Here is a 23,827-nt window from a genome sequence, read left to right on the forward strand (position 1 = left end):
GCTAAATTTTGAACTTCAATCCAAAAATTAACAGATACCATCACAACAGCACTAAAACAGCACTGTCCTGTCACAACACAGTCGACATATATGAAGATAATGGATCAGTGGTGTCACAAAATATAGCTATATTAACCAAAACAGTACTAATCAGGCTGACAAAACCCTTCTCTGTCTCCCCTAAATTTACAGCAGCCAAAAATTGTAAGATAACAGAAACCAGAAATTCTCCACTTTTTTGTCAATTTAACTAACATTACACTCTTGCTTGCAAGTAATCCTAAAACAACACTGAAACTTCTTCAAATTGAAATGGAATCATAAAAAGATTTTCCAAATTGGACAAGTTCCTGGATTACACAAAACACACTAGGCTACATAAAATTTGTCAAGTATTGTGCACAAAAGTATAAATTTATAATTATACATGTATTTATGTATGTTTAAACCTGTGCAGTAGATGTTCATTTACTGTATATTGTACAACAGATCACTAGACTTTACACTAATTGGTACATAATATGGCATTTTTAATGTAACTTTAAATTCATATGTTGTTGTACATACATATAATTCCTATGTTTATTTGCTTAATATTTCATGTTGTTCGACACATGTCTAGGAGGGAAACTTGTATAAATTTCCTGTTCCAAGTTGTTTTTTCTACATATTGTTCTGCTCAGTATAAAAGTCCAGCAGCTTGGGACAGTTAATGTGTACTGCAGATTACATACCGTCAATTATGCATACAGTAGCTTCTTCAGGCATTTTAGTTTTTGTGGGTACATAATATTGCTTCTCCTCCTCTTCTTCCTCTTGGTCATCATCTTCCTTTCTTTACTCCTTCTCATCCTCTTTGTTTGCAGATATTAGATCTGTTGCCAAAGTAAAAGTGGAGTGAATTGACAGAAAGTAATCATTTCGAATGTAGTCATCTGGACTACATGAAATATTTTGCAGTTTCTTGAGCTTCAATGAGTACAGAAGTGTTTTGTTCATTATCTCCAGACCCCACTTTGCTGAAGCAGTTGGTGATAGTCTCAGGCTTTATTTCTCTTACCACCAAACCAATCTAATTTGCTGCATACAGGATAGAAACTGATCGTGCAAAAGCAAGTGTATTTTTGGATTCTTCAACTCTTAGAATAAAAGACTACATTGGTAATGGCCTATAATGGGACTTGAATTTGTAAATAACTTCCTGGTCTTTGGTTCGCAGAAGGCTGGTTGAATCTGGCAGGGATCAAGCCACTTTCACATCTGATGACTTTCGGGTGGCACGTTACATTGTCTAGGAAAAGGAGAACTTGGTGACTCCCTTTTTACGTTCTGGTATTGAAAGACCCCAGCCACTTTTCCATATGATCACTCACCATCCACACCTTTCTGTTGCATCACTATCTGATTGGAAGCTTAGTGATGTCTGTGTTTTTGAACTATGGGATACACTGCCTTTCTAATCACCAGTGGCTTTTCCATTTCACATAACATGTTTTCACACAGCAGTATAGTGAGTCATCATTTTGACACTTTTCTGTCAATGCACTTTTCACCTCAAATTTCAAGATATTTTGAATGCGGTGCACAATAAAACAGTCCTGTTTCTTCAGCAATGCATATGTCTTTTGGGTCATAATTCACTATTAGGTAGCGCAGTATTGTGTTCCATTCTATTGCTACACGTTCCTGCACATTCTTAGCTTCCACACTCATATCATACCACATTATGCTGTGTCTAGCTTAGAAATTGTCCAGCCATCCTGTGTATGACAAACTCCATATCCCCAAGCTCATTATCAACTTTCAGTGCCTCATTCTGCAACATGGGTCCAGACAAAGGTATGTTTGCCCTCACGCATATGAATCATTGTATCTCATTAATTTCCTCATTTCCCGTCTTCTTCGCCTTTCTTTTTGTTTGCCTGCTGCCTTTTGTCCATTCGTACGTTATCTTATCATTGTTTCTTAAAGTTCCATGAATGTGTTTTTACCACATCTGAATCACAATATTATTTCGCATCCAGAGAGTTTGACTTTCTCTTTTTCATTGATTACTTTAATCTTTTCACTAAGTGTTAGTGAAGCATACATTTTGTTCAACATCATGTTATCTCATAAAAGTGAAACTGGAAGAAAGTAATGCGTATAGTGCATTCTTTGGAATTCTTGGTCTCGCCGGATAAAACCATTGTTTAACAGAACAACAATCATCTCTTCCTCAAACACCAAAACCAGTGTTGTGCAATCTCTGTATTAAAAGTATCGTCCTTGTATAGATGTGAATAACTATGGTACCATATTTACATTAGTATAAGATGACTCTGAGTATAAGAAGATCCCACCTCCCTTTTTTTAAGAGGCTCCGTGAGAAAAATTTATTTTTTACCATATTCTGACCAATCAAAATTAAAAACTTTTATTAATTTAAGGTACCTGCCTAAAAAATCAACATTACAGCTGTTCTCAACATATGTCATTTATTGATTATCTACATTTTGATAATAGAAGGAGAAATAAAATACACAAAAAGAAACTGTTTATAGTAATTTTTATCTTCACCGTCTTCTTTGTCTACATAGCCTGCATCTGTTGTACCATTATTTTTAATCATCATCATCACAACATCCTAACAGGGCAGCTGTGAAACTTATACACCCCTATCTTTCCCATTCTTCATTGTCACAAATCTTTTTCTATTTCTTCTGAATGTGTTGTGATTTCTGAAGTTAAGGAGGTACCAGAGAACACAGCTGATTTTTGCTTGCCCCTCCCCCCCTCTGCACATAGCAGATTTCACTTCTATATTTATGTGAGAAAGTTACAATGTCTCTTGCTTCCAAATGTATTGTCTGCCCGCCACTCTCTCATAGGCTTTAGAAGCAGCAACTGACAAACCCTCTATCATTCCCGTCACACCTCATAGTGAGTGCCGACATCATTACTGCATGAAACATGTAAGTACACCACAGATCTCAGTCTGGACTTTTAGCGTCTTCTACAGAAATTATGCTACTTTTGAGTATTTGTCCAATTTCAAAGTCGATTCAATTTTGAGTACAAATGGATTCAGGAAAACTGCAGTTGAAGCAGGGTAGATGTTCATAAAACACATAAGTACCTAGTATATATTCCCATGGTTGGCAGCAGGACGAAATCTGCTGTCTACTCAACACTCCCCTCTGCACACTTATCATAATTCTCAGCCAAGCTTGTGTCATTGATCCTTCTCCAATGTTCTATAGTGCTTTGCTTGAGCAACAGTCTAACATGGATGTCTCATATCTTCTATGGTGCAGGTCAGATGTTAACAGCAGCATCTAACACACAAATAAAAGATCACAATCATGGTACAGTCAAATTTTTAAAGTTTCTCTTGTCACATGATCGAGTGATGTCTGTTGGTACTAGAATGGGTCTTTGCACTGTAGATTATTCCTGTGATAACAATGGCAGTACTTTAATGTTGTTTATTTCATTTGTTAGACATTGAATTCTGTATTAATTTTCATTCTCATTTCATCTGAATCTCATCGTCTTGTTCTAAAGCTGATGAAAAGCAAGTAGTATTTTTCACTGGGTGAACAGTGACTGAATTTCCCTTTTGCAGCCCACTTGGTAAATCATTATAGTTTCTCAAAACCATATAAAGTATTGACTTGCATTCAGAATCAAGTAGCGGTTTTTGAAGGTCAAACTTTTTGCCTTTGCATGCTATGTTTAGTTAAATAACATTATAAATGTATGAATATAATAGAGGGAAACATTCCATGTGGGAAAAATATATCTAAAAACAAAGATGATGTGACTTACCAAACGAAAGCGCTGGCACGTCGATAGACACACAAACAAACACAAATATACACACAAAATTCTAGCTTTCGCAACCAACGGTTGCTTCGTCAGGAAAGAGGGAAGGAGAGGGAAAGACAAAAGGATGTGGGTTTTAAAGGAGAGGGTAAGGAGTCATTCCAATCCCGGGAGTGGGAAGACTTACCTTAGGGGGAAAAAAAGATGGGTATACACTCGCGCACACACACATATCCATCCACACATATACAGACACAAGCAGACACATTAAAAGGCAAAGAGTTTGGGCAGAGATGTCAGTCGAGGCGGAAGTGCAGAGGCAAAGATGTTGTTGAATGACAGGTGAGGTATGAGTGGCGGCAACTTGAAATTAGCAGAGATTGAGGCCTGGTGGATAACGGAAAGAGAGGATATATTGAAGAGCAAGTTCCCATCTCCGGAGTTCGGATAGGTTGGTGTTAGTGGGAAGTATCCAGATAATCCGGACGGTGTAACACTGTGCCAAGATGTGCTGGCCGTGCACCAAGGCATGTTTAGCCACAGGGTGATCCTCATTACCAACAAACACTGTCTGCCTGTGTCCATTCATGCGAATGGACAGTTTGTTGCAAGTCATTCCCACATAGAATGTGTCACAGTGTAGGCAGGTCAGTTGGTAAATCACATGGGTGCTTTCACACGTGGCTCTACCTTTGATCGTGTACACCTTCCGGGGTACAGGACTGGAGTAGGTGGTGGTGGGAGGGTGCACGGGACAGGTTTTACACTGGGGGCGGTTACAAGGGTAGGAGCCAGAGGGTAGGGAAGAAGGTTTGGGGATTTCATAGGGATGAACTAAGAGGTTACGAAGGTTAGGTGGACGACGGAATGACACTCTTGGTGGAGTGGGGAGGATTTCATGAAGGATGGATCTCATTTCAGGGCAGGATTTGAGGAAGTCGTATCCCTGCTGGAGAGCCACATTCAGAGTCTGATCCAGTCCCGGAAAGTATCCTGTCACAAGTGGGGCACTTTTGTGGTTCTTCTGTGGGAGTTTCTGGGTTTGAGAGGACGAGGAAGTGGCTCTGGTTATTTGCTTCTGTACCAGGTCGGGAGGGTAGTTGCGGGATGCGAAAGCTGTTGTCAGGTTGTTGGTGTAATGGTTCAGGGATTCCGGACTGGAGCAGATCCGTTTGCCATGAAGACCTAGGCTGTAGGGAAGGGACCGTTTGATGTGGAATGGGTGGCAGCTGTCATAATGGAGGTACTGTTGCTTGTTGGTGGGTTTGATGTGGACAGACGTGTGAAGCTGGCCATTGGACAGGTGGAGGTCAACGTCAAGGAAAGTGGCATGGGATTTGGAGTAGGAGCAGGTGAAACTGATGGAACCAAAGGAGTTGAGGTTGGAGAGGAAATTCTGGAGTTCTTCTTCACTGTGAGTGCAGATCATGAAGATGTCATCAATAAATCTGTACCAAACTTTGGGTTGGCAGGCCTGGGTAACCAAGAAGGCTTCCTCTAAGCGACCCATGAATAGGTTGGCATACGAGGGGGCCATCCTGGTACCCATGGCTGTTCCCTTTAATTGTTGGTATATCTGGCCTTCAAAAGTGAAGATGTTGTGGGTCAGGATGAAGCTGGCTAAGGTAATGAGGAAAGAGGTTTTAGGTAGGGTGGCAGGTGATCGGCGTGAAAGGAAGTGCTCCATTGCAGCGAGGCCCTGGACGTGCGGGATATTTGTGTACAAGGAAGTGGCATCAATGGTTACAAGGATGGTTTTCGGGGGTAACAGATTGGGTAAGGATTCCAGGCGAGAAAGTGGTTGGTGGCTTTGATGAAGGATGGGAGACTGCATGTAATGGGTTGAAGGTGTTGATCTATGTAGGCAGAGATACGTTCTGTGGGGGCTTGGTAACCAGCTACAATGGGGCGGCCGGGGTGATTGGGTTTGTGAATTTTAGGAAGAAGGTGGGAGGTAGGGGTGCGGGGTGTCGGTGGGGTCAGGAGGTTGATGGAGTCAGGTGAAAGGTTTTGTAGGGGGCCTAAGGTTCTGAGGATTCCTTGACATCAGGAATGGGATTACCTTGGCAAACTTTGTATGTGGTGTTGTCTGAAAGCTGACGCAGTCCCTCAGCCACATACTCCCGACGATCAAGTACCACGGTCGTGGAACCCTTGTCCGCCGGAAGAATGATGATGGATCAGTCAGCCTTCAGATCACGGATAGCCTGGGCTTCAGCAGTGGTGATGTTGGCAGTAGGATTAAGGTTTTTTAAGAAGAATTGAGAGGCAAGGCTGGAAGTCAGAAATTCCTGGAAGGTTTGGAGAGGGTGATTTTGAGGAAGAGGAGGTGGGTCCCGCTGTGACGGAGGACGGAACTGTTCCAGGCAGGGTTCAATTTGTGTCTTGGGGAGTTGGATCATTAGGAGTAGGATTAGGATCATTTTTCTTCGTGGCAAAGTGATATTTCCAGCAGAGAGTACGAGTGTAGGACAGTAAATCTTTGACGAGGGCTGTTTGGTTGAATCTGGGAGTGGGGCTGAAGGTGAGGCCTTTGGATAGGACAGAGGTTTCAGATTGGGAGAGAGAGGAAAGGTTAACTACTGAATGTGGGGAAACCTCATCTTAAAATTGGGTAAATACGATTTACAGAAGTACTGTACAAGCCCAAATCAAACAGATTACACTGATAAAATATTCTCCTAAACAAACTGAACAACTCATGGCATGCTTTTGCCCATAAATGTAATGGCGGATAATGCACAGCATGCCAACTTGATTGGCACAGCACAATTAAATGCAGAACAATAATTCATGCAAATTCTGGTAAATACTTAAAAACTGTGTAAATAAAGAAATATTGAGCAGTTAAAAGCAAATGAAAAGAAACAAAACTGTTTAACTCTTATCTCACTATGAATATTATTGAAAATGGAGCTTAATAGCATTACAATGTGACAATTTACAGTTACATAGAATGAATGACTAGGAAGAGTTGTTGTTCCTATGTAGAGTTTTTACGTCACTGATTAGAAGATGTATTTCGTGGTGTCTCTCAACCAGTGTTCCTTCAAAACACTTATCATTTAGTTGATGCTGCCAGTGAGTCGTGGACGTCCACATAATTGATCCATGATCCGTGAGCGCATAATCCAAGAATTGGTATTGTCTTGCTTAGCTCCTTGTCATGAGTGCCTCTTATGAATCTAACAGGAATGTTTGACATTTGCAGAATTCATCCCAGGTTGCATACGTGCATGGAACTATGAAAATAAAACACTCTTCTTTCCATTAACACATGATGTAACCTGAAGTCATAATGTTTGTTGCATAGTTTAGCCAGAGTTTTCAGATTTATGCTTTATGATCGTGATACAGCACTTTTTACAGTAAAACAGATCAATTGTGCTCTAAATCATTAGTCCACTGTTTAAACCTAACAACAAGTGCCATGCACAGTTGGCAACATAATCACTTGAGTCATGCAGTGATCAGCACACCAGACATTCACAGTTGAAGTTCTTTGTATCAATATATGACACAAAAATGCATTACCATATTTCTGTTTCATTCCTCAGTCTGTGATATGCACTAAACAGTTGTCTATAATCAAAAACAGTTTGTTTCCAGCGTGCACACAGTTTATTGGTCTGCACATCAAACTTTTATACTTAGTGAATCAGAATGAAGTTCTGGGAAGTGAGTAGCATGACATGTAAAGTCACTAGTTCTTTAATCAATGTACACGTTGAGACCATTAATGTAGTACTGTCCAAACACTGATATATTTCACTAGCTACAAACACAATGTTGTGTTGCAGGACACATGCAGCACAACTATCACCTTCACTATGTTCTCCTCATTTCATACTCTTTGTTGATGCTTTCTCTGTCACCATTTGATATGGTTCTACACCGCTCATACATCCCACTTCACATAACACTTTCAGAGATTCTGATTACAATGGTTTACAGTTTTACACAAGACCACAATTTCATATTACTCCATCCGTAAAAATGAGTTCAAATAGCATGTTAACAGATAAGAAAGCATACAGCATCAGAATAACTGAAAATGACAATCACATTCGTAACACCTATATTATGTAAATAGAAACACAGTTGTACTAAGAATTAAATTCATGCTACTTATTTTGAGATAACCTTTTCAGTGTGAGATGGCAATAAATCAGAAAATAAGAAAGTATATGAAAAAAGAAAAATATCTACATCGGTCTGTAGTGTTGTCTTCACAGTGTCTGTGTCTTCCTCTAGGTCTCTACATCTACATCTACATTTATACTCCGCAAGCCACCAAACGGTGTGTGGCGGAGGGCACTTTACGTGCCACTGTCATTACCTCCCTTTCCTGTTCCAGTCGCGTATGGTTCGCAGGAAGAACGACTGTCTGAAAGCCTCTGTGCGCGCTCTAAACTCCTTAATTTTACATTCGTGATCTCCTCGGGAGGTATAAGTAGGGGGAAGCAATATATTCGATACCTCATCCAGAAACGCACCCTCTCGAAACCTGGCGAGCAAGCTACACCGTGATGCAGAGCGCCTCTCTTGCAGAGTCTGCCACTTGAGTTTATTAAACATCTCCGTAACGCTATCACGGTTACCAAATAACCCTGTGACAAAACGCGCCGCTCTTCTTTGGATCTTCTCTATCTCCTCCGTCAACCCGATCTGGTATGGATCCCACACTGATGAGCAATACTCAAGTATAGGTCGAACGAGTGTTTTGTAAGCCACCTCCTTTGTTGATGGACTACATTTTCTAAGCACTCTCCCTATGAATCTCAACCTGGTACCCGCCTTACCAACAATTAATTTTATATGATCATTCCACTTCAAATCGTTCCGCACGCATACTCCCAGATATTTTACAGAAGTAACTGCTACCAGTGTTTGTTCCGCTATCATATAATCATACAATAAAGGATCCTTCTTTCTATGTATTCGCAATACATTACATTTGTCTATGTTAAGGGACAGTTGCCACTCCCTGCACCAAGTGCCTATCCGCTGCAGATCTTCCTGCATTTCGCTACAATTTTCTAATGCTGCAACTTCTCTGTATACTACAGCATCATCCGCAAAATGCCGCATGGAACTTCCGACACTATCTACTAGGTCATTTATATATATTGTGAAAAGCAATGGTCCCATAACACTCCCCTGTGGCACGCCAGAGGTTACTTTAACGTCTGTAGACGTCTCTCCATTGATAACAACATGCTGTGTTCTGTTTGCTAAAAACTCTTCAATCGAGCCACACAGCTGGTCTGATATTCCGTAGGCTCCTACTTTGTTTATCAGGCGACAGTGCGGAACTGTATCGAACGCCTTCCGGAAAGTCTCTTGCTTCCTAATGTCATTTCGTGGACCTGTCTCAGTATCCCACCAACTGCCAATCTTTTAACATGTCCATACCATCTTAAACTTGTCTTTTCTGTAGTCTCTTGTATGGGCTTCTTTTTCAGTATTTGTCTCACTGTCTAATTCCTGACTGTATATATTCTAAGTCTAAGCAAGCCTGTATCCTGCTCATCTGCCTTTTCTTCATTACCCATATTTTTGAAACTTACTTGAGTATTGGAGAATAATACTCTTGGTATAAAATTTGCTTACTGTTTGGTGGTACCTCCTTGCTCCAGACCAAGCTTCTTACACTCCGCAGAAAAAAATGGGCTTTTCTTTTCCTTTTACAAGTAGAACTAAATGATAAAATTTAAACTGCTAGTATTGTGTGCAATCTTACCAAGGGTTTTTTTTATGTAGATTATGAAATTTTGCTAGGGAAACTAAAATGATATAGTGTTAACGATCTTCCCCTTGCACTGGTGGAGTTATATCTTAACCGTGGAAAACAAAGGGTCATATTAGCAAATGATACAACAGAAATAAAACTGATTAAGGGAGCAGGGATTGGGTTAAATATGGTGGCCCACAGGTCCAGTGCTCGTCCCATTCATTAACTTGGCCTATATAAACAATTTTGGCAGACGTTATAGGACTCATCAAAAATTGTGATGTTTGCTGATGACACTTCTATATTGATGAGAGTCAAACACATCCATACCAGACATGATCGGGAAAAAAATGGAATAGGTTCACAACTGGATCACAGGTAACAGTTAAACACTTGATTTCACAATATTCTTATTACACCATTCCGAAAAATATAATAAGGACTTACAGGCACCAAAAGTAGAGATCATTGGGCATATACCGAATGAAGCTCCATTTGTGAAGTTCCTAGAAATCCAGACAGATAAGGAACTGAGGTGGCACCAGCACATGGATAAGTTAATCAGGAAACTCAGTTGTGCCTGTTCTCTATTTAGAACTCTCTCTTGTTGTTTTTATTTGAAGACAGGATTGCTACCATACTTTGCATACTCAGTGCAGTTCTATTCCCTAGTCTTCTGAAGCACTGTGGCTATGGTCGAAGAAGTATTTATTTTACAGAAGTGTACAATAAATATGTGTTGTGTAAAGGTGATATACTCTGGAGCAAAAATCAATAACAGGATGCCAGTACTCATCAGGATGGAAATTAAAAAACCTCAAAGTTTGGAAAGAATATGTCATTAGCCATTCCTAAATTCATCATAATATTTTTAACTCCAGGTTATAAATTGTGCATAACTGTATGTTTGTATTGAATAGATCTTGATTTTAACAGTTATATTGACAGCTGATAGTGGCATTTTTAAAGAAAGGGTTTGTTTGAACTGTACAGCAGTTTGGTAGGAGAAGGAGAATGGCTATTTTCAGTGTGGCTGTTTTTCCTCCTTGACAAAAAAAAAGTGAAGTACCCAGAAGGAGAGGAAAATAAAGTGAAACTTCATAGGTTGAGAGAGCGCGTGAGGTTTTATCAGTGATTACAAAACTGAGTCAAATTTACAAAGAGCTTGGCGGAATGAGCTCACTTATCAATAAGGCATGGCACCCACTCTGGTCCGGATGCACGCGTTGATTTGGCTGGAGAGGATGTATCCTCTCCTTAGGTAAGCTGACGCACAACTGTTTCAACTGATTGTTGAGATCCTGGATGTTGGCAGTGGTGTGGAATTGATACCCAAGCTGGTCCCACACACGTGTTGTGACCTGAAGTCATACTGATGGCACCCCACATCGTGACACCGGAGTAATGTGGTGATGCTTTTCCAAAATGTCGTAAGAATGGGACCTCTCTCAGAGTCACTGCCATACTCACCGACAAAAGTCACCTGGGGTAGTGCAGAGCCACAGTGTTTGCTAAACACAATGGGATACCATTCATCAGCAGTCCATGCATCCCAGTCGTAGCTCCACTCCAAAACAAACTGTTTGTGATATTGTGTTATAGGGAGTCTGTGCATGGGAGAGTAATTTCCTAGTGTGGCTGCTGCTAGTCTCTGGCCAGTGGTGAAGGATGATACACATTATTGCAGGGAGTCCGTTGCTTGTTCTCAGATGACAGCCACAGGGGTTACAATGTGCTTGGTGCACACTGTGGCGGTCCTCCCTTGTGGTGGTTGGACACGGTCGGCTGGAACCAGATCCTTGATGGCAGATATGCTTGTCACCACATTCCCATGTAGCCCTACATTGGGCCACAGTCACATTTGAAGGCCCAACAAATCTGGATGTTGCACAGTTCGACCAGTCTGCCAAATGGAGACCCATAATGAGGTACACTGATAATGCCACCTCGCTCTGGTATATAGCATCTCCATGTTCTTCACAGTGATCACATAACATATGATGCCATTCACATCTCTTGTATACGGTACCAGGCCTGGTAACAACACTATATATGAACAACACTAATACACTGCGATGGCTGTTCTGCCAGACGATGTATATAAAGTAATTCCCATAATTATCATTGTGAATAGATTAGTGCTGCACAGAAGTGGCCAGCAGCAGTTGTTTCTTCCCATTAATGTTTAAGTTGACTCGTTATTAATCCCAGAGAGCTCTCCTCCATGATGGGGATTATGAAACATTATTTGTGAATGAATGAATTTATTTAGTAAATTATTCTCTATAAAGCTATATGTGAGTATTCACAACAAGGAAGTAAGAGACAAATACTACACAAATAAGTGAGACGTATCATTCACAGAATATATGCTTTCTTCAAGTACAATTCAGAAAGTGGCACTCTGAAAAAGATGTTATCAGTTCTCAGGGATGTACTGCAGCAGCTGAATGTGTTTATAGCTGTATTAGGATCTGTGAACAATAAAGTATTGTTCTGGTGTCTCTCTCTCTCTCTGGCCAGATTTGTTCATTACTCTTTATAACAGTATTTCCAACCTGTAATAACAGGAGAGAACATTGTAGTTACAGTCAACACCATGAATTCATTACCGTATCTATCTTTTGTTGTTTAGTTAGAAATATACTTTGAACTTGACTGTTTAATGTCCACAGGACGATCGCCAGCTCCACTGCCCCCGAGGAGAGATCCTAAAACGACATTGAGTGTGGGACGTGCAAGAGCTCGATCCATGGTTGCTGGACTAGGTAGGCTAAGTACAATATTATTACAAAAATTGAAGTGATAATTTTCTGCATCAAAAGAAAAATTCCCTTGAGAAAACTATAAAATTATGAAAGAGAATTGCTGGTCAGTACTTTTCTTTAGGGGAAAAAATGATTAATACTGCCCTTAGACATTTATAAAAGTGCACAACATTATCCTAGGTCTCTGGACTATTAGTTCCATTCTCGGGGAGGAGAGATGGATAGGTTGGGGAAGGTTAAAAGGAAGGGCAGATCACTCGGACCACAGATGAGAAGCACACGTTTTGCCTCCTGAGAGCATATATTCTCCTAATTCGTGTGTTTACTATGGCTGCACCCCTTCTCAAATTACCTTACAATGTATAGAACATGTTACACTCCACTTTTTATCAATTAAAAATCCTTTTGTAATAATCCTCTTCTAGATCATTTCAAGTGTCTGCCAGTTCAGCTCTTCAGCATCTTTGTGACACTCTCTCATGGTTCAAAAATACCCATGACCATTTGTTCTGCCCTTTGTAGCGTAGACATTCAATATCTCCTGTTAGTCCCACCTGGTAAGGGTACCACACACTTGAACAGTATTCTGGGATGAGTTCCACAATTGATCTGTAAGCAATGGAGCATGATGGCACAGTGGTTAGCACAGTGGACTCACATTCAGGTTGATGATGGTTCAAACCCATGCCCAGCAATCCTGATTTAGGTTTTCCCTGATTTCCTCAAATCGCTTCAGGCAAATAGCGGGATGGTTCCTTTGAAAGAGTATGGCCACTTTCCTCCCCCATTCTTCCCTAATCCGAGCTTGTGCTGTGTCTCTAATGACCTCGTTGTTGACAGGATTTTGAACACTAATCTCCTCCTCCATCTATAAGCAATCTCCTTTGTAGAGAGATTTCATTCCCCTAGTATTCTGCCAATGAACCACAGACAGCCATCTGTTTATCTATGACAGCCTATGTGATCATTCCATCTCATACCTCTACAGATTGTTACACCCAGGTATTTGTGCAAGTTGACCAATTCCAACTGTGATTTATTAATATTGTAGTCATACATTTTTTTCATTTTGCGAAGTGCAAATTGTTAAGATGTAGAACTGGAACAGAGCTTCGTTACGATGAAGGGGCTTTTAAGGAACTCAACAGCATGCTTGTTAGTCTCTTTATCTTCAAAATACATTAACTGAAAAGAAACTTTTGCCTCAAATTTTAGAAACTAAAATAATTAACTCTGTAGAAGACACCGATTGATGGGAAATCAGAAAGAATTTTTAGAATGTCAGATACAGGAGCAAGCCTTAAGACACTACAAGTTTTTATTTAATAAGTTTACAATGTGTAAGAAAGGAGACAAAAGTGAAGATGAATTAATAGCCAGATTCTAACACCATTTTGCCATTGCTCCCACACTGCACTACTGTGCATAAATAAAGCACAATCCAGAAGTGAGAACATATTTTTTGAAAAGCTTGTTGGAGGTAATCTTAGAAGACATTGAGGATGCTAAAAGTCCAGTGCCAGCTCCGAAATTGCAGTCCCTCCTTCCTACGCTTGGCAGTCACAGGAAGAAGGAAATTGCAGTCTTGTCCAGGATGGTGGTCACTCATGCTCACGTCACTGCAGCAGGCAGATACATTATGTGCTGCTTGACTTGCCTTCCCACAAATGCATAAATTTTGTCCATTTCAGGAAAGTTAGTACTCTACTGCTTTGTGCAGACAAAGGAACCTCCAAAAGTTCCAAAAGTTAAGAGATTGAATTATGTGTTTTAATTCATGTTTCTTAGCCCTAATCTTTCAGCTATGTGGTACATAGACATCCCTCTCCTACCTCAAACCATTGTCATTTCACATGTTTCATTGTTAAGTCTCCAACATGTTGGCTTTATAATATTTCCATTCTTGGTGTTTTGGGAACAGTGTTTTCTTATTTGTTTTTTATTTATTTATTTTTTTACTCAGAAGGTGGTGGTGAGAAAGAAGACATAGATGATATTGATGGAACTGGTCTGGCGAGTGGAGGGGGAACAGCCAAGAGCAGCTCAGCTGAATCCATCCACCAGCACAGCACAGGAAGTAACAGTACACCTGTACCTCCTCGCACTGCTTCTATTCGAGCCAGACCAACCTCTAGTCGCATCACTGCAGCTGAGTTGGAAGAACTCTTTCAACGCCAACAAGGAAGTGGAGGTAAAATTTTATTACTACCACTTGGAACAACTGTAATAAGATACAATACATGTGCATGTTGTATTAGAATAATTAAAAATAGCATTGTCATTATCATTGCCACATGAAAGCCAGCTGACTGATCTGTAAGAAGAGTTGCTCTGTCGTATTAGCTGCCTTATTCACACTTGCTCTTAACAAAGCATCAATATGGCTGCTCATGTGCATTACATTCCTCTTAGGAGCAACAGGCAATTTGGTGAATACATGAAGTGAAGAAGAAGAAGAAGAAGAAGAAGACGACACTATTGCATTGTGCTGAACAAGTTTGTTCCCATTTACCTGTGGTCCACATGTACTCAGCACCACTATGTTTTACTGTAAGAGTTGGCATTGATTTCAGCTGACTTCCTGGTTTTCAGTTTCGCAACAAGGTATAATGTGCTCCTATATCATTTCACCCCAACACAATGCTTTACAGAATATGTTCTCTAAAAAGAGATGCTAATGATCTTAGTGGTTTGTTTTCAGTCCACTGAGTCATCTCATTTTCAGTAGATGGCTAGCATCTGTTTATTTTCCTTAAAGAAAATTTGTTTGTGAATAAATGCCTTACAGCTGCCAAAGACAAGCATGTGTGGCCTTGCATGGCCTGTGAATATGGAACTTGAACACAAAAACAATCAACTGTACATAAATCCCATCACTGCAGTAGTGTGTAACAGATGAGCACAGTAATGAAAAAATAATCCTCTACATTTGATAGCATTTCTATACAGATAGTCAAAAAATGCTGTTAATTTACTTGTATAATGCTGTGCTGCATAATTAGTGATGACAAGGCATTGTCTCACAACAGCTGAAATATGGTATCGTGGAACCACTTCTGAAGATACGAGATCAGATTGATATTTCAAAATACAGTCTCAACAAGTTTTATCAAATTAATAGAGAAATGAAAGCAGAGGAGAATTCAGAATGTTCTCAGACAATGTCCGTTTAGTTTCCAGAAAGACATACCAACTGATTCTGCTATATTATGCTTACAGATCAAATATTGTGAGCACTAAACAATACAATGCCACCAGTCAGAATCTTTAGCAATCAGTCAGAGGCTCCTGACCATTTGTAGATCATGAAATTCTCATAAAGAAAGCAGGTGTATATTGTTAAATTGAGGAGTAAGCATGTGAGATGAATCATATCTCAGACAGAAAACTCTGAGTGTCAGTGATGGAAATGTATCGTCAGATTCACCAGCCTGGCACACAGTAAGCACTGGAGTGTCACAAGGCTCTGTGTTGGGTTCTTTGTTGTTTCTTATATTAATAAATTAGTTCCAACTCAGTAAGAGAACAAGCAAGTTTACCGTCTTTATAGATCTTAGTCACCTCTATCAACATTGTTTTCATCATGGTGTGTTCAAAAGAAACCAACAACTTTTGACTTACATATAACAACATTGACTACTGATAAACATAAAAACTGGATGTACTTCCATTCACTGTGGCCATATGGTACCAATAATTGGAGAAACTAGTTCCTGAATTCTCTTCTGAAAGCTAAAGAAACAATGACATCATCATAAATCCTTCCCTTATTAGATGTTGTTATTTGACGTTAGTCACATGGTGCAACAATGTTGGTGCAACTGTCGATTAATCATCTGAAAAGAGGGAGAGGGCTGCCAACACAAATGGAACATGTTTTCACCTGCTGCAGTTGGCAACAATTAAATGGGCTGCTGCCACTGCCCAACAACAGATTGCAAGTGAACACTACACTGTTTGAACACTGCAGTGAATCAACATTTTCTTTTGATGCTTTGACAACAGCAAACCATTTACATGTGACATAGAGAGCTTTAATTGGAGGAAATAGGGTCCAAGGTGTGAATTGTTATTAAAAAATTAACTTCACATTAGTTAGCTGTCAAAATTTTATTGACCCTTCAAGTTCTTTTCATATGAGTAAAGAAGGGAACCAGGAGAAAAATGCTCCCATCAGAGCACAAAAAAAGGTGAATATGCTCCAGTTTGAAAGACTGACTTAAAAGTGGGTTACCAGGGCCTCATTCTACCTTCCTCAGCACCTTTAAAAATTTCCCAAAAATTTTGGCATTTAAACATACTAACAATTTTTATGCTGAGAGAGAAAGATACAGTGGCAGTGGGAAAGAGGTGGAAAAGTAATAAATGCTGGAAAATAGTACACAGGGGTTGTGATATAGAAAAAGTAAAGGAAACAATGGCAGTGTAAGAGAAAGAGGAGGACACAGTGGCTGTGGAACAGAGTTGACAGTGACAGAACAGTGCTAGGAAATGAGTGAAGGAGGGAGTGCTAGTGGGAGAGGAATAAAGAGAAGGAGAAACTAGAAGTGGGTAAGAGCCAGTAATAATGAGAGACATATTCTGTGATAGTGACAAGGAGGAAGAGAGAGGTAGTGACAGGGAGAAGAGACAGCAGCAGTGGGAAGGAATGAATGAGATAGTAGCAGTAACAAAGAACAAGTGAGAGCTAGAGAATACAGTAGTAGTAATAGTAGTAGTAGTAGGACAGAAAGAAGGAAACTGTGGCTGTGAGACAGGAGACAGTGACAATTATAGAGACACAAAGAGATAATAACAATGAGTTGGGCTAAACGAGTGAGTAACAATGGGCAAGTGAGAGTGGATGGGTATGAGTGACTTGCAGCGATGAGCTATTGGATGTGAGCGAGTCACAGGTAGGAGAGCTCATGGAAGTGAGAGACGAGTTGTATGTTAAAAAGATGGCAAATATGTTTGCATGGCAAATTTTTTGGAAAAAAATTTGAAGCTGCTGAGGAAGGTAGAATAAGGCACCTGGTACTCCACTTGTCAGTCAGTCTTGTAAACCGGAGAAATTCATGTCTTTTTGATGGAGCATTTTTCGATGTTGTAGTCTTCTGTCCAAAGAGTGCTCTGATGCAGCTTTCCATGCCACTCTAGCCTGTGCACGCCTCTTCATCTCCAATTAACTATTGCAGCATACATTCTTCTGAGTCTGCTTACTGTACTCATCTCCCTCTATGTCTTCAACCCCCCACCCCAAACTTCCCTGCAGTACTAAATTGGTGATCCCGTGATGTCTCAGAATGTGCCCTATCAACCAATCTCTTCTTGTAGTCAAGCTGTGCCACAAATTTATTTTCTCCACTATTCCATTCAGTGTGTCCTCATCAGTTACTTGATCTACTCATCCAATCTTCTTCATTCTTGTATTCTCTTGTTGCTTAAATTGTTCATCATCTACATTTCACTTCTATATGTGGCTACACTAGATACTAATATTTTCAGAAAAGACTTTTTAACAATTAAATCTATATTCAAAGTTAACAAATTTCTCTTCTTCAGAAACGCTTTCTTGCCATTGCCAGTTTCTGTACAAACTGTAAATAGCCTCCAGAATGAGATTTTCACTCTGCAGCGGAGTGTGCGCTGATATGAAACTTCCTGGCAGATTAAAACTGTGTGCCCAACCGAGACTCGAACACGGGACCTTTGTCTTTCGCGGGCAAGTGCTCTACCATCTGAGCTACCGAAGCACGACTCACGCCCGGTACTCACAGCTTTACTTCTGCCAGTATCTCGCCTCCTACCTTCCAAACTTTACAGAAGCTCTCCTGCGAAGTTCGAGTCTCGGTCGGGCACACAGTTTTAACCTGCCAGGAAGTTTGTAAATAGCTTTTTGCTCACTGTATTTTACCTCTTGTATCTTCAGAATTTCAAGGAGAATATTCCAGTTATCATTGTCAAAAGCTTTCTCTCAGTCCATAAGTGCTATAAACGTATGTTATCCTCTAAGATACATTGTAGGATCAGTAGTGTCTCACATGTTATTACATTTCTCTGGAATCCTAACTGTTCTTTGCTGAGGTCAGCTCCTATCAGTTTTTTCCATTCCTCTGTAAAGAATTACTGTTAGTATTTTGCAACTATGACTTATTAAACTGGTAGTTCGATTGTATTCACACCTGTCAGCAACTGATTTCCTTGGAATTGGAATTATTATATTATTCTTGAAGTCTGAGGGTATTTCACATGCACCATACATCTTGCTCACTAGATGGAAGAGTGTTCTTGTGGCTGTCTCTCTCAAGGCTATCAGTAGTTCTGACGGAATGTTGTGTACTCCAGAGGCCTTGTTTCAACTTATATCTTTTATCCTATCCCATCTTCATCTATGTCCTCTTCCCTTTCTACAACATTGCCTTCAAGTTCTTCTTCTTTCTATAGACCCTCTGCATGCTTCTTCCACCTTTCTGCTTTCCCTTCTTTGCTTAGGACTGGTTTTCTATCTGAGCTCTTGATATTCATACAGCTGCTTCTGTTTTCTCCAAATACCTCTTTAATTTTCATGTAGGCAGTATTTATATTTCCCCTAATGATATATTTTCTAGACATTTTTGTTCCCTTCCACCTGCTTCATTTGCCAAATTTTTATATTTGCTCCTTTCACCAATTTAATTCAGTAGGATTTCTGCTAGGCTTAGTCTTTTTCCCATTTTTGATCCTCTGCTGCCTTCACTATTTCACCTCTCAAAGTTATCTATTCGTCTTCTGTTGCATTCCTTTCCCCAGCTTCAGTCACTCTTTGCCTAATGCTCTCTCTGAAACACTCAGTAACCTCTGTTTCTTTCAACTTATCCATGTCTCATCTCCATAATTTCCAACCTTTTTTGGAATCTATTCAGTTCTGATATGCAGTTTGTAACCAATAAATTGAGGTCAGAGTCCAGATGTGCCCCAGGAAATGTCCTAACAGATTAAAATTTGGTCCAAAATCTCTGTCTTACCATTAAATAATCAATCTGAAACATTCCAGTGTTGCCATGTCTCTTCCACTTATACAACCTTTTTTCATGATTCTTAAACCAAGTGTTAGCAATGACTGAATTATGCTCATGGAAAATTCTCCCAGGCGGCTTCCTCTTTCATTCCTTTCACCCCAGTCTATAGTCATGTACTATTTTTCCATTTCTTTCTTTTCCTGCTGTTGAACTCCAGTCATCCAACACAATTAAGTGTTCGTCTTCCTTAACTATCTGAGTAATTTCTTTTATATCATCTTACATTTTTTCAATCTCTTCATTGTTTGTGGAGCTAGTTGGTGTATAAACTTGTACTATTGTGATGGTTGTGGGTTTCATGTCTGTCTTGGCTATGATAATGCATTCATTGTGCTGTTCATAGCAGATTTGCCGCATCCTGTTTTCTTATTTATTAAACCTACTCTTGCCCTACTCCTATTTGATTTTGTATTTATAACCCTGTATTCACCTGACCCAGAGTCTTGTTCATCTTGCCACCAAACCTCACTAATTTCCACTATATCTGATTTAGACCTATTCCCTTCCCTTTTCAAATTTTTTAACCTACCTGCCTGATTAACGGACCTAAGATTCCATGTTCTGATCTGTAGAACACCAGTTTCATTCCTCCGGATGATGATGTCCCCCTGAGTAATTCCCACCCAGAGATCTGAATAGGGGTCTATTTTACCTCAGAACATTTTATCCAAGTGGATGCTATCATCATTTAACCACACAGTAGAGCTGCGTGCCCTCAGGAAAAATTAAGGCTGTAGCTTCCCCGTGCTTTTAGCTATTTGCAGTAGTAAATATACCCTGTGGGTTGCCAGGAGCAATTTCTATGATGCTTCATCAGATGTTTGCAATTTCGTTTTCACACTCATAGCTGGAGTCAGCTGAAACAAATCCTGTGCATCTGTCTCTCATACAATGCCCAACATTACGAAAAGTGTTGGTTTGTTTCCCATTACAAACAGAATGATTTTTAAATCAGGATTTTACATGTCCATTTGGTAGAGCAGTTCCAAATTAGTCTAGTGTGTTATTCATTTAATCAATATGTATGAAAAGGAACAGTAAAACAAGAAGGATAATCAGTGCTCCAGCAACAGAGTAGCACATTTGCATGGCGGTAGCACTCAGCATGAGCCAGAGCGGTGCTGTCACTGCTGGAGTACTGAATATTCTTCTTGTTTTACTGTCCCTGTTATTACACATTAATAAAATGAATGTCGCACTAGACTAATTTGGGATCACTCTCAAATGTGTATGTAAAATTCCACATTGAAAACCATTTTGTTTGTTACTGGAAACAAACCAACACTCTCCATCAATCCTGGGCATCACATAAAAGACATGATGAGCAGTATTTACTTGGTCTGACTCCAACCACATGTTGCAAAAATGAAATTGCAAATATCTGGTGAAACACCAACAGCCTTGCCGCAGTGGATACACTGGTTCCCGTGAGATCACAGAAGTTAAGCGCTGTTGGGCGTGGCCGGCACTTGGATGGGTGACCATCCAGCCGCCATACGCTGTTGCCATTTTTCGGGGTGCACTCAGCCTTGTGATGCCAATTGAGGAGCTACTCGGCCGAATTGTAGCGGCTTCGGTAAAGAATACCATCATAACGACCGGGAGAGCGGTGTGCTGATCCCACGCCCCTCCTATCCGCATCCTCCTCTGAGGATGACACGGCGGTCAGATGGTCCCAGTGGGCCACTCGTGGCCTGAAGACAGAGTGCTTGCTGAAACACCACAGAAAATGTGCCTGATGATGCACACATGCACACACACACACACACACACACACACACACACACACACACAGAGAGAGAGAGAGAGAGAGAGAGAGAGAGAGAGAGAGAGTTAAATCAGTGATAGCATGTAAGACATTCATGACATATACAAGACTGTTCTGTCACATCAGTATGCTGCCCACGTGATGACTCCACAACATATTTCTATGTATAAGTACATGAAGTAATTTGACACAGTTTGAGTGCCAAAGCTTTTTATCTAGTTTGCTTAACAATTGTGCTTTGTGCTGATTGTTTAGTGGCGAAATGAAAATTTCTGCTTTTGATTTCAAATTATCGTTTTTTACCCATGCCTCTACTTCTCCAAGTGTCTGCTCTGATAAGCATCCATGTTGCTCTGGTAGGTGTAACTGTCATTCTGTTTTTCCATTTTGAGGAAGAAACAACTGTACTCTATTTTATGCTGGCTGTGGACTGTCGTCACTGTCAACAGAACACTTGCTTTCAGATGCAGTGCTGACATGATCTTCAAACTGTGAAAGTGTTCCTCATCTGTTCAGGAACTTGCTAGTTCTGCCAAGTCAGTGATCTAATTGCCATGGTGTCACAAATCAGACTGAGCAAAACAATGAAGTTTTGAATAATTGAGAAGTGCATAACAATTTCTTGGACAAAGTAAGAAACAAGCCTTTTGTTGTAAACACAGAGGCTTTGTTGATCATTCAGAGTATGCTGGAATGATACAAAACGTGATTATCAAAACTTATAACAGAAAACTAAAAAATATTTGACATTAAAAAGAATCATATTTATGTTGGGTCATTGTGACCTGAATGTAACACGTCGCTGGTAAGGTTTATGACCACTCAATGTGAAATATTTAAACACCTTTTCTGTACACATATTGCTCATGCACTTTCAGACAGATTCGACAAATTTCATAAAGTTATCTTGGTATTTAACTGTAATCTATAACCATTTTGGGTCATATGGAAACCAAACAGAACAGCAGGATTAAAACACTTTTTTCAGTCCTACAGATTTAACTGTAGTTATAATATCTTAACCTAACTATTAATTTATAACCTCAGTTTTTCTGCTACCGAATTTTTTTAATTTTTTAATTTTTTTTTAATTTTTTGCAGCATCATCAGAAGTTATGACTTCCCACTTCCAAGTGCCAACTCCTGGTGGTGTATCACAACCATCTTCTCCAGCACGGACACCTCGTGTCTATGCCAGTGTGGCAGAGATGAAGCGTAGCAAGGGGAAGGTAAGCAACCTTAAAAGATTTGCACAGTGGTGAACACCCACACACACACACACACACACACACACACACACACACACACACACACTGAGGAACATTTTAAGATATGTAAATTCATATTGACAGTCTTTTTTTGTTTACTCTGTTGTGTTATATTTACTCTGTGGTTATATGTGTTCTGGGGTGTGTAGTTGATATAAACAAACCGATTAATTAATAAAGCATTGTTTCAGAAACATTTCGCATTTATATTAAAAAAATGCTCAACAAAATGTTGTGGGCCCAGGCACAGGTGTGAAGGTAAGGTCTTATAAATGTTAAAATTGAAGTCATGTGCTGAAATCGAGACCCGGTTCATAAGTTATGCATGTGCCGATCATTCATATTTTGCCGATTGATCATTTTTGCTTGCAGACTGCCGATATTTTTTTCTCTCGCTCAAAGCTAGAAATGTTGTGGCTGGTAATAACTAACATCAGTGGGCTTCAAATGTAAAGTCTCCGAAAACAGTGTTAGCCAAAGTGCAATTACAAAATTACACAAAAATGTAATTCTTTGTGAATTGCTGCTAGACATACAGAGTCATCTGAAGTGTTCTAGGATTAGCTCTGAGTGAGCCGTGCATTACAAGATGGTGTAGTTTTTCAGTCTAACATATGCCTATGCAGTTACGTAAATTTGAAAAACTTCGTAAGAGACACTAAGTTTCCATATGGCACGCAAAAGAGTTCATAATATTGCAGCATATTGGCATCTTTCCATCAAGTACATCTCAAGAGATGATTTGAAGAATTTTTTCACATTTCTACACCCGATGGAGAACATGCAACAATTACAGCACTGTCTGACCCACATTTTAAAACAAATAGTTCGCCCACATTGTCCTCCATAACCCAGGGAGGCTTACAATGAATAACAGACCTATAATGTCCAAAGAAATGATGAAGAAATCTTATGACTAGTTTCAAATGAAGCTGTGACAAAAAAGAAAATTTATTTTTAGGTTTCGAATAGTATTTGGTAGATAAAAAGATGTGGAATCACACCAAAGTTATTTGCCAAAAAGTCATTGGAATTGATGATTATCAATTTTTCTCTGCAGAAGATCATGATTTGGGTTCTTACATAGTTATCCAGAAATACATGTACAGGTACAACAAACTGCCACATATATGGCATTTGCAGAATATTTGTTTTTATGTATTTTTTAATGTGCTGCAATGGAAACTTTCCAATATCAAATAAATTTTCTGATAAGATGTTTCAAAAAAAAAAAAAAAAAAAAAAGGTTTTTCTACAAAACTAATCTAAAATCAGCAACAACCACAGTTCTTTTATAAATGAAAAAGAAAATTGAGTAATCAATGCATTTAGATGCGAAATTTGTCCATTACTCATAACTTTTTTTCGCAGATGATGAATAAATGTTTTTATTTGTGTAAATGGATAACATTCTGAGTAAATATTTTTGTTTGTTGTCCACA

The 23,827-nt window shown here is 39.6% G+C and overlaps 1 protein-coding gene across 1 annotated transcript in view; it reads left to right on the forward strand.

Annotated features, from left to right (window-relative positions):
* Nucleotides 1-23,827, forward strand: part of LOC124606563 (SH3 and multiple ankyrin repeat domains protein 3) — a 147,307-nt gene that overhangs the window by 115,633 nt on the left and 7,847 nt on the right. Inside the window, exons 13-15 of the mRNA XM_047138546.1 lie at nt 12,217-12,309; nt 14,273-14,500; nt 22,219-22,346. Coding sequence (XP_046994502.1) covers nt 12,217-12,309; nt 14,273-14,500; nt 22,219-22,346 — 449 coding nt within the window. The remainder of the gene's footprint in view (nt 1-12,216; nt 12,310-14,272; nt 14,501-22,218; nt 22,347-23,827) is intronic.

The sequence above is a fragment of the Schistocerca americana genome, chromosome 3, assembly GCF_021461395.2.
Source record: "Schistocerca americana isolate TAMUIC-IGC-003095 chromosome 3, iqSchAmer2.1, whole genome shotgun sequence".
Classification (NCBI taxonomy): domain Eukaryota; kingdom Metazoa; phylum Arthropoda; class Insecta; order Orthoptera; family Acrididae; genus Schistocerca; species Schistocerca americana.